We start from the raw sequence: 12,546 nt of genomic DNA, 5'->3' as shown, positions 1-12,546 counted from the left end.
CTTATATATGTGTTTTGGTTTATTTTGCTTGGGACAGTATGGCTGTCCCTGCTGCTTTAACCTTCGAGTTAGAACATCTGGCTAAGCTATTTGAATGGAACAGTTGTCAGTAACAATGTGATCCAGCTGCATTAATAAGCACACATTTATCAAAATACCTTGACATCTAGTTGCACATACAGTATAGTAGGCAGACAGACAATGTGAAGGTCAGAGTAGCTGCATCTGTAGGGAACAGACTATAACATACCAGCGCTAATGGTCTTGTTGGTGGATGCAGCTGCAGAGTGGGAAGATTTTTACCTCCGACCAAACAAAGTTTACAGCAGCAGTACTCAAACAAGGCATAATGGCGAGCTTCAGAGAAAAGGCACCTTGTCAGGTGCATTTGTCTACCATGCCTGTTGCACAATATCAGCCTGGATGTCACTGTCAGGTAAGCCATGATACTGTCAGATGTGCCAGAATAAGAGCCAGCAGAGTTTTTGCAATCCATTGTGCATACTTACCCCAGCTAGTGATGATTAAAGTCTTCTGTTCACAGTCATCATACACTCTTGACATTTCCACAATCTGCTTTGCATACTCTCCACTCTCAGCCAACAAAGACAGGTGGATCAGTTTCCTACTGAGCATAAATCTAAGGGCTTGTTCATATCCAGGGCATTTTCGGCCTTTTTTCAAGCGCTGGTGATTTTCAAAATCGCTCACAAAACGCTTGTGCAATGAATCTCTATGAAAAGGTTCATAGCAGCGCATTTCGTGCCTGTGTCACCTTTGGGGGCGATTTTGGTCTAATGGAAGGTATAGGAAGAGCGCTAAATGCTCACAAAATCGCTTTGTGCAGCAATTGCTTTCGCAATTTTAAGAATAAATACATTGTATCTATTCTTTTCCAGGTCCAAGAGTTCACTTTCTGACTAGTGTCAGGGAGTGAATTAAAAAAATTGCTCTGCAAAGCGCTGTAGAAAAGCGTTTTTTAAAAAACGTAGCGTGCAGGTAGGCTAAAAAAATTGCACACAAAATTGCATTTGTGATTTCAATTTTGGATGCGAACAAAGCCTGACTTCACGCTACAGTGGGATGCGAAAGTTTGGCAACCTTGTAAATCGTCATGATTTTCCTGTATAAATCGTTGATTGTTACGATAAAAAATGTCAGTTACCATATATACTCGCATACAAGCCGAATGTTTGACCCCCAAAAAGGGGGCCAAAAGTTGGGGGGTCGACTTGTATGCGAGTCGTGGGTGGTGGTCCGCGCCGCCCGCCCGCTCCCTCCACGGCCGCCGCTGCTATTACCTGCTTTAGGCAGCGGCCGCTTCCTAATCCGGGTTCCCCTCTCCATCATGCGTGTACTGTAAGTGTATCACAGCAGCGCGCCCGGCGCTGCTGCTGTGACGATGCAGGGGGCAGGAAAGAGCGGTTCCCCTGGTAACGGCGATACACATCGTTGTTACAGGAAGCCGCGCTCTTTCCTGCCCCCTGCATCGTCACAGCAGCAGCTGCTGTGATACACTTACGGTATACACATGATGGAGAGGGGAACACGGATTAGGAAGCGGCCGCTGCCTAAAGCAGGTAATAGCAGCAGGGCCGCGGGGGGAGGAGGAGGAGGGGGGGCACTATACTGGCTATACCGGGCACTGTACTGGCTATACTGGGCACTCTACTGGCTATACTGGGCACTTTACTGGCTATACTGGGCACTATACTGGCTTTACTGGGCACTATACTGGCTATACTGGGCACTATACTAGCTATACTGGGCACTATACTGGGCACTATACTGGCTATACTGGGCACTATACTAGCTATCCTGGGCTCTGTACTGGGTATACTGGGCACTTTATTAGCTATACTGGGCACTATACTGGCTATACTGGGCACTTTACTAGCTATACTGGGCACTACCTACTCATACTGGGCACTATACTAGCTATACTGGGACACACTGGCTGGATTACGTGCCTGCACCAATCCAGCATTTCCTACCCCCGGCTTATATGGGGGTCAATCATTTTCCCCTGGTTTTTCAGGTAAAAGTTGGGGGCTCGGCTTATATGTGGGTCGGCCTATATGCGAGTATATACGGTAAATATATCGTATAGGAGAAATTTGAGAAGTGAAATTAAGTTTATTGGATTTACAGAAAGTGTGCAATAATTGTTTAAACAAAATTAGACAGGTGCATAAATGTGGGCACCACAAAAAAGAAATGAATTCAATATTTAGTAGATCCTCCTTTTGCAGAAGTTACAGCCTCTAAACGCTTCCTGTAGGTTCCAGGTCTGGACTCTGGTTGAAGGTATTTTGGACCATTCCTCTTTACCAAACATCTCTAGTTCATTCAGGTTTGATGGAAAACTCTATTTAACTCACACCACAGATTTTCAATTATATTCAGGTCTGAGGACTGAGATTGCCATTCCAGAACGTTGTACTTGTTCCTCTGCATGAATGCCTTAGTGGATTTTGAGCAGTGTTTAGGGTCGTGGTCTTGTTGAAAGATCCAGCCCTGACGCTGCTTAAAGGAATACTATCGATTCACATATTTTTTTCAATTGACACAGGAATTGTTTGGGAAGTGCTGCTAAGTACTGGTGTCAAAATACATTCAAACTTTACTGACGCCAAAACTGACGGCTGACTGAGCCATGAGGAGAGGAGAAATTCCCCTCACACTTGATCAGTTAACTCTATGTGTAGCTCTGTGTGTGACAGAGAAGAGAGCTCCCAACAGCTGCAGCTCCTGTGTCCTGTGTTTCTCACTGACGTGTCTGAAGAGAGCACAGGAAATGTAACTACCGGTAATTGTCACAGCTTTTTCATACTGTTTTTGCTTTCAGAGTTTGATATGTTTGATATTTGCTTTCTGTAGTCTGATATGCAACTCTGGCTGTGCATTGAAGCAGTCACCCTTTCTGCAATTGATTTTTCCCAATATAGCTAAATCCTACCCTCAATAAATTACAGCTTTTGACTCTGATATTTAACATGAAAAGTAGGAAAAGGTTTACACAGCTACTTAGACATTATTTGCACACTGTCATTTTAGAACACTTGGGTATCGATAGTATTCCTTTAAGCTTTGTCACTGATTCCTGGACATTGGTCTCCACAATCTGCTGATACTGATTGGAATCCATGCGTCCCTCAACTTTGACAAAATTCCCAGTCCCTGCACTGGCTACACAGCCCCACAGCATGATGGAACCACCACCATACTTTAATGTAGGTAGCAGGTGTTTTTCTTGGAATGCTGTGTTGTTTTTCTTCCATGCATAACGCCCCTTGTTATGCCCAAATAACTAAATTTTAGTTTCATCAGTCCACAGCACCGTATTCCAAAATGAAGCTGGCTTATCCAAATGTGCTTTTAGCATACTTCAAGAGGCTCTGTTTGTGCTGTGGGTGGAGAAAAGGCTTCCTCTGCATCACTCTCACATACAGCATCTCCTTGTGTAAAGTGTGCCGAATGGTTGAACGATGCGGAGTACTGGTACTGGTGCTGATCTGTGGGTTGACTCTGACATTTTTCACCATTCGTCGCTTCTGTTTATCCGCGATTTTTCTTGGTCTGCCACTTCCAGCCTTAACTTGAACTAAGCCTGTGGTCTTCCATTTTCTCAATATGTTCCTAACTGTTGAAACAGACAGCTGAGATCTCTGAGACAGCTTTCTGTATCCTTCCCCAAAACCATGATGGTGAACAATGTTTGTCTTCAGGTCATTTGAGAGTTGTTTTGAGACCCCCATGTTGCTACTCTTCAAAGAAAATTAAAAGACGAGGGAAACTTACAATTGACCCCCTTAAATACTCTTTCTCATAATTGGATTTACTAAGCCAATTTGAGTTCCAATAATTAGTTCTAAAGGTTTTGGAATAAATAAAATGACAACAGTGCCCACATTTATGCACCTGCCTAATTTTATTTAAACAATTATTGCACACTTTCTGTAAATCCGATAAACTTCATTTCACTTCTCAAATATCACTGTGTGTGGTTCCTATATGATATATTTAACTGACATTTTTGATCGTAACAACCAATGATTTATACAGGAAAATCATGACGATTAACAAGGTTGCCCAAACTTTCGCATCCCACTGTATATGCATTGCAAAATGCCTGTGCCACAATGCAAACATGACGCAATGAACACTGCATGTTAAAGCTTGCATGTTATTTTCAGGCCATGAACAATTTCTTTGTAACCTGCACACCTTATCCAGAGATACACTATAGAATAATGGAGTCCGTTACAATGCAGGGATGTACAATCATATGCAGCAACACAGTGCAACAACAATGAGGCTTCCCCCTCCTCTGTAGCTGCAGGCAGTCCAGCGCTGGCTCCCCTGAAGTGTCCGGCAATCCTCCCTCGACAAGCCTGACAAGCGCTGATTTATTTACCTTTCCTGTCTCCAGCGGGGGCGCTGTTGCGGCTCTCCGCGCGGAGATAGACAAAAATAACCAATCTCTGTTGGGCTGCTCTACTGCTGTTTGGGGAGCTTTATCTCCGCCGCTGTGGGACGGGGAAGCCTTAATAGGATCTGGAGGCTTCCCCCACCCCCAGGTGAGTACTCCCCAGTGGAGGTTTTTCTCATTACAGGTTTTCTTTAAGCTTCCAAAGAGGAAAAATTATAATATAAGGTAAGAACAGAAATATTGAAAATGAAGTTAATCAGGAACAAAGTGATTATTTTGCATGTAAATGTGCTGAAAGGTTATTTGTATTAAAAACATGATAAGTCATTTATGAGAAGTTTTGTGAATAGAGCCCATTGTATATCAAACCAAAAATAAAATTATTAGTATAACATTGTTTTGCGCTCTTTCTATCGCAAATTGTGAATTAAGACAATGGCCTTGATTCACAAAGCGGTGCAAACTGTTTAGCACGGGTGTGCTAAACAGTTAGCATGTGAAGTGCTTTTCGCGGACTTTTGTGCGCACAAAAAGTCCTCGATCGCGCGAATCGCGGCACTTTGCGCGCGCAAAAGTCCGCGAAAAGTTTAGCACACCTGTGCTAAACAGTTGGCACCGCTTTGTGAATCAAGCCCCATATCTGTGTCACTGGGCTGTTTCACTACTTCCCCCCCTGGTCCACATTCAGATAAAAAGCTAATTTTAATTTACCTTCTCATGTAAATTTCCAATATAGCCCAGGTAAAGTCTCAGGCTTTCAACACATGAGATAATTACGAAAGCTGTGATCAGGAGAAACTGATAGTAATTAGACAGCAGGACATACTGTGGAAATAAAGAGAACAAAGGTTATAGTATAATCTTTTCAAATATACAAACGGTATGCAAAGAAAATCATTTTTTTGCCCTTACTTAAAGGACAACTATCAAAGTTAACTAAAATTCTTAATGCCACATATATTTCCAGTAATTACTAGCAAATAGCAATACAAAGGCTTTTTTTTTTCATCTTTTCGTGTTTTACAGTGGGTTGCAAAAGTATTCGGCCCCCTTGAAGTTTTCCACTTTTTGTCATATTACTGCCACAAACATGAATCAATTTTATTGGAATTCCACATGAAAGACCAACACAAAGTGGTGTACACATGAAAAGTGGAACGAAAATCATACATGATTCCAAACATTTTTTTTACAAATAAATAACTGCAAAGTGGTGTGTGCATAATTATTCGCCCCCCTTTGATCTGAGTGCAGTCAGTTGCCTATAGACATTGCCTGATGAGTGCTAATGACTAAATAGAGTGCACCTGTGTGTAATCTAATGTCAGTACAAATACAGCTGCTCTGTGAGGGCCTCAGAGGTTGTCTAAGAGAATATTGGGAGCAACAACACCGTGAAGTCCAAAGAACACACAAGACAGGTCAGGGATCAAGTTATTGAGAAATGTAAAGCAGGCTTAGGCTACAAAAAGATTTCCAAAGCCTTGAACATCCCAAGGAGCACTGTTCAAGCGATCATTCAGAAATGGAAGGAGTATGGCACAACTGTAAACCTACCAAGACAAGGCCATCCACCTAAACTCACAGGCCGAACAAGGAGAGCGCTGATCAGAAATGCAGTCAAGAGGCCCATGGTGACTCTGGACGAGCTGCAGAGATCTACAGCTCAGGTGGGAGAGTCTGTCCATAGAACAACTATTAGTCATGCACTGTGCAAAGTTGGCCTTTATGGAAGAGTGGCAAGAAGAAAGGCATTGTTAACAGAAAGCATAAGAAGTCCCGTTTGCAGTTTGCCACAAGTCATGTGGGGGACACAGCAACCACAGGGAAGAAGGTGCTCTGGTCAGATGAGACCAAAATGGATTTTTTTGGCCAAAATGCAAAACGCTATGTGTTGGCAGAAAACTAACACTGCACATCACTCTGAACACACCATCCCCACTGTCAAAATATGGTGGTGGAAGCATCATGCTCGGGGGGTGCATCCCTTCAGCAGGGTCAGGGAAGCTGGTCAGAGTTGATGGGAAGATGGATGGAGACTGTAAAAGACTTGAGACTGGGGCAGAGGTTCTCCTTCCAGCAGGACAATGACCCTAAACATAAAGCCAGGGCAACAATGGAATGGTTTAAAACAAAACATATCTATGTGTTAGAATGGCCAAGTCCAGATCTAAATACAATCGAGAATCTGTGGCAAGATCTGAAAACTGCTGTTCACAAACGCTGTCCATCTAATCTGACTGAGCTGGAGCTGTTTTGCAAAGAAGAATAGGCAAGGATTTCAGTCTCTAGATGTGTAAAGCTGGTAGAGACATACCCTAAAAGACTGGCAGCTGTAATTGCAGCAAAAGGTGGTTCTACAAAGTATTGACTCAGGGGGCCGAATAATTACGCACACCCCACTTTGCAGTTATTTATTTGTAAAAAATGTCTGGAATCATGTATGATTTTCGATCCACTTCTCACATGTACACCACTTTGTATTGGTCTTTCATGTGGAATTCCAATAAAATTGATGCATGTTTGTGGCAGCAATGTGACAAAATGTGGAAAACTTCAAGGGGGCCGAATACTTTTGCAACCCACTGTATATGAAGAAAATGACATTTACAGAGAACAGTTTTCACTGTAGGCATTACTGTGGAGGACTGTCTCCAGCACAACTAGCTTACAGGAACAATCTTCACTGGCTGTAATACCTTGACTGGAATCTGTTCAGAATGATAGAATGATAGAAAGCAGAAATATAGCTTCAAATGTGTGTAAATAATCACTAGCTGCAGCTCTGTTTGTGTGTTCCTCTCTCTCTTTACAGCCAGGTTACAGTTCAGCTCTGCCCATTAACCCCCCCCCCCCCATCATGCCGACACAAAATTGGCACAAACAGCTGATTAATAAAGCATTTTTTCCACACAGGCTGTGCTGAGAGACCCCTGAAAAGCTTTGTAGTGTTGTTGGCTAAAAGCTATGTGGGGTTTACAGAAAAACAGTTTCTTTGATAGTTGTTCTTTAAAGGAACAACAGTCAAGTTCTCACCCTTGCTTTTAAAGATTAGCCACACCATAAGTTCTTCTTTGCTGTGGAGGCGATATTGCTCTTTGATCACTAAACAGAGGAGATAAGGCAAACGTAGCAAAGACCATCTGTCTGTAAGTTTCACAGACTGAAAACAGATCTGTGCTAATTTTCATCACTGAAGAACTTTATTAAATGATTAAGATGTAACATACCTATGCAATGGCAGCTTCCAGCACAGCTGCACGTAGATGAAATTACTTTGGGACAAATAACTTTGTAGATAATAAAGAGCTTTTAACCCACTTTACACTGAGGGAGTCTATTCTTAAATAAACTGTTTGCATTCTGAAGCTGAGATGAACAATGCTAGTGGCATCATGCATTGTCAATGCTTAACACTACCACCATCTCTTCAGCAGCACTAGCTATTCATATCAATGAAGATGTGCAATGCAAGCGAAGAACTCCCATCAAAATCCATGAAAACTTTGTGGACCCATTACAAGGTATACTTTAGGGCTCCTCTTGTGCCCCCCTTCAAATTCAATTCTGTACCTCCCACCTTGGGACCAGTAATGGCGTAAAACCTGAATGGCCTACTGCTCAAGCTTCTGCCACTTTCAGTCAACACCCAGCTCCTAATTAAGGACATTTTTTTAATGAGCGAGCAGGATACCTTCCTGTACGTACTGCACCTGTGTACGTACTGCGCATGCGTGAATATGGCTTTTTCCTTGGTGCCTTCATACTACTGCGCATGTGTGGACTGTACTTGCGCATGGGTAGCATGGCCATGCTCGTACATGGTCGGAAGCATGGCTGAAAAGAAGAAGCGTGCAAGCCAGAAGAAGTGAGGGCGAGGAGGACACAGGAATCCTCTGGATCATCAAGAGGCTTCCTACTACTCAGGTAAGTAGTTAACTTTTACTTGTTTTCCTCCCTACCAGTTCGCCTTAGTAATTCACATAATTTAACCACAAATATAGAACCAAAGAGATCATAAGGATGAGTGAAATAGAAACACAGCTGTATATGCTCACCTTAAGTTCTAGCATAATGACCTCAGACACAAACCAAAAAGGAAAAAAGAAGACATTGAAATATAAGGCCATCTGAAGAGGGAGGCTGGACATCACATCATGGCCTACACAAACACAAGAAATGGCAGAAAGAGTTACTGTGCAAGTCTAATTCACCAAATTAACTAGGTATGGGCCCATATGCAATAGACAATGGCCTCAATTCACCAACCTTAACTCCTGTCTTTAATAACTCTTATGAGCTGTTTTACAGTTATCACCATGGTAAAATAATTGTGATAACTGTAAAACAGCTCAGAAGAGTTATTAAAGACGGGAGTTAAGCTTAGTGAATTGAGGCCTTTATCACCTGAGTTTACTTCTACATGATATGTTTACACCTTGTCGATAAAATGCCTTTTAATCCACCAGCATGTAAGTTACTTTTTCAAATGCAAGAAAAAACTTAGGAGAAAAAGTGATTTAAATAAGGGTCTCTGAGATGCAAATAAATCTGAGTTAGTGCAGATTGTATGCTACTTTTTGTACAAATACATTCAGCTTGGAAATGGACCAATGAAATTTAGCAACTGCTCTATTTGATTAGTGCATTTCTAAGCTGCACAAACTTCCATAAAATTAGCGTACTATTTACATTAACTTAAAATTATTTGCATCTTATTGACCATCCCTAACCAGAACATGTTTGTGTGATACTTTGCATTGCTGTTTGAGCAAAATGTACACAGACTGACCATATTGATGCATGCGGTGCAAATTAAAACACTGGATTTTCTTGTATTTCATTTCCATGCTTGTATTGGTACTTTGTTGAAATTGTTAGTTAATTAGTGAAACTAATAACTGTTACTTTTTCTAGAGAATTTGTTCAGAACTGCACCCTAGTGCATGTGCATATTTTTTGTTATTATTATTGTCAGGTGCTTCATTCAGCCAATAGACTGGGGACTTGTGCTGGGAATTTATCACTGTAGTGCCACAATTGTGCCCTGGATGGCGCCTGCGAAACTATGAAGCTGTGGTGCCGGCACCACCATTGTGGTGGGTTGCACAAGGCGTAGGAAAGGCTAGCCTTGTCAAATAAATATCCGCCTCATCTCAGGTTTAAACCCTCCTCCTGCTGCGATATTGTTGAAGTGACGTTTACCTGGCCATGAACCCAACACTTGTGTCCTGCTGCTGCCAGTACAGTGCCCAACGTTGCTGCTGCTGCCAATACTTTATCCATGGATTGCTCCTGCCTACAGGGTGTCTGTAGCAAGTAGTGGTAATGACTAAGGCATAGGATTTCTATGCAAAATACTACTAGTGTCAGATAGCTCAAAATGCATGGTAAATCTTTTTGAATAGGTTCCATTAAAAATTGCATATTTTGGAAAAGACCATGTCCTTGCTGCATTTCATACGTGAGGTAACACTTACAGTATTTCATATGTGGGATAACATTTGCTGCATTTCTTCTGTGGGGGTAAGGTTTGCGGCATTTAATATGTGGAGTAATTTTTGCTGCATTTCATATGCGGAGTAATGTTTGCTGCATTTCATATGTGTGGTAATGATGCTGCACTTCATATGTGAGGTAACGTTTACTGCATTTCATATGTGAGGTAACATTTTTCTGCATTTGTGAGGGTTAGTTTTGCTGAATTTCTTATGTGTGTGGAAGTACAGTTTGTAGCACTTTAATTCATATGTATGGCAGTTGCAGGGAGAGAGGGTTTGAAAAAGTAACTGCAAATGATTACTTATTTTCCAGATACGTGCACATTGTGCATAGGGTTAATGAAATTAGACAATATCATGAGCTCTAGTTTGTGAATGCTAAATTTCATATGTGGGCGTAATGTTTGCTGGATTTCATATGGGGGTAACTTTTGCTGCATTTTTTTATATGTGGAGTAATATTTGCTGCATTTCATATGTTACGTAACATTTTCTGCATTTCATATGTGAGGTAAAGTTTGCTGCATTTCATGTGTGGGGTAATGTTTGCTGCACTTCCTATGTGGAGTAAGATTTTCTGCATTTCATATGTGATGTAACATTTGCTTCATTTCACATGTGGGTGGTAACGTTTGCTGCATCTCTTATGTGTGTGTGGGTAACATTTGCTGCGTTTTATATGTGAGCGATAACATTTGTTGCATTTCATGTGCGACGGATAATGTTTCTTATGTGGGGGTAATGTTTGCTGCATTTCTTATGTGATGCCATGTTTGATGCATTTCATATGTGACTGTGAGTGTATGCTGCATTGCTTATTTCATATGAGGTAATGTTTGCTGCATTTCATTTCATATGTGGGTTAATGCTTGCTGCATTGTTTATGTGGGTTAATGTTTGCTGCATTTCGTATGTGGGTTAATGACAACTGCATTTATTATTGGATGATCATAATTGCTGTATTTGATATATTGGGGTTATTGTCGCAGCATCTGCCATGTTGTGGGCTTGTGATTACTAAATGGTATACTAATGCATGACTGAAAAGAAACACAAAGACAGGAAAGTTGATATATTTTGCTGGCCATTTTATTATTCCCAACTTGCTAGTACTGAGTTATACCCTTTTTTTGCCTCCGGAACAGTGTTAATTCTTCATGGTATTCCTCAGAGATTTTGGTCCATATTGACATAATATAATCATGCAGTTTCTGAAAATTTATAGGCTGCACATCCATGTTGCGACTCTCTTCCACATCATGGAGGAAATGCTGCCTTATCATGTGTGAGGACACGCTTCCTAATTATGTGTGTCTTTTGAGGGAAAAATGTTGTCTCATTACCTTTAGGGTCACTTTGCCTAACTGTGATTTGGGAGAAAGCTTGGGCCTCGGCCCCCTGCCTTTGGATTACACTGTTACGTTAAAGGTGGCTCCACCAACATCCTGTCGTGGTCACACTTATTTTCGACATGGAAACCATGCGTTGCTATTCTGCTTTGAATTGAAGGGAGAAAAATCCTAAAGAAAAAAACGAAGAGCTTGTTAGAGAGGAGCAGCAGATGAGAACCAAGTAGTCGAGCAGCTGAGTTCATTACAGATTGGAGGGGTGCAAGTCTGTTAGTTGGTAGGCCACAAAGTAGCATATTACTATAGTCCAGACAAAATATTATAAGAGCATACACTTAAATTGAGTAGTGTACTACTGGCCTAGGTGAGAAAAGGTTGAATGCGAAATTTGTTTCTGTGTTGGAAGTGTCAGAAGGGGGTTAGAGAGTGAATGTGAGGCAGGGGTTACACTTGAACAAATCTGCAGCCTTTTATTGTCTACAAAATGCATGCGGAAGCACATATAATAATAGTCTATGGTGCCTGTGCATTTTCCAGAGGCATATGCGATTCTGCATTGTTTAAAAAAGAAACAACCTGCACTACTTACAGCAGAACGGATTTGCTAAAGTATTGACTTCTGCCTAAAGTGTCAATGGCTACTGTAAAAAAAAACAACCTCTCAACTTAAAACGCTTTGCAAAACGTACCAAATTATCACCAGCCCTTAACATTGCTGATGGTTGTAACTGGATCCAACCCTCAAAGTATTTCTAACAGAAGATCATCTCAGTATTGCATCCAGGCACCTAGCATTATCAGAGGGTCCTCTGCAATGATAGTTTCCACATCTCTCTCCTGAGCAAAATTCAAGCTTTGTCTGTAAGATCAGGACCTTGTTTGGTCAGCATGAGTGGAAAAGGCTCTTTTGCAGGAAATTAACAAGACTGTCAGAATGGTAAGTTCCTCTGGACAAAAGACGTAACTGGCATTGATTTAAAGGGTTACAGAATATATAGGAGCCATATTAATAAAAGCAGGCTTTTCAAGTGAAACTATTACCTGTGTGATATGAATGGCCTTCCCCGCAGTCTCTGGTTTTGTTCTGGATGAATAAAGATCCACTGAGGCTGGCAAGTCCGTGGCGGACACTGCTGGGCAGTGGAGTGTGTGCAGACATGGCCAGAGCTCACAGCAGGCTCACATTGTGTTCTGGCAGCATTAATACCATGGCAGGCTGTCCTAATTGTAAGATCTTAATGGGATTCCCCAGAGCAGGCTGCCC

At 41.7% G+C, this 12,546-nt stretch overlaps 1 protein-coding gene across 2 annotated transcripts in view; it reads right to left on the bottom strand.

Moving 5' to 3' along the window:
- LOC137525475 (transmembrane protein 17B-like) overlaps positions 1-12,546 on the bottom strand; it is a 13,896-nt gene extending 1,350 nt beyond the window's left edge. Inside the window, exons 1-4 of one of the 2 annotated variants that reach the window (XM_068246589.1) lie at positions 12,324-12,404; positions 11,277-11,453; positions 8,491-8,594; positions 5,144-5,257 (exon numbers count right to left, since the gene is read on the bottom strand). In XM_068246589.1, coding sequence (XP_068102690.1) covers positions 5,144-5,257; positions 8,491-8,583 — 207 coding nt within the window. In that variant the 5' untranslated portion in view covers positions 8,584-8,594; positions 11,277-11,453; positions 12,324-12,404. Of the gene's footprint in view, positions 1-5,143; positions 5,258-8,490; positions 8,595-11,276; positions 11,454-12,323 lie in introns of both variants that reach the window. The other variant, XM_068246579.1, reaches the window with a different exon arrangement.

This window comes from Hyperolius riggenbachi, chromosome 1 (genome assembly GCF_040937935.1).
Source record: "Hyperolius riggenbachi isolate aHypRig1 chromosome 1, aHypRig1.pri, whole genome shotgun sequence".
Taxonomy (NCBI): domain Eukaryota; kingdom Metazoa; phylum Chordata; class Amphibia; order Anura; family Hyperoliidae; genus Hyperolius; species Hyperolius riggenbachi.
This window is presented reverse-complemented; position numbering and strand designations above follow the sequence as displayed.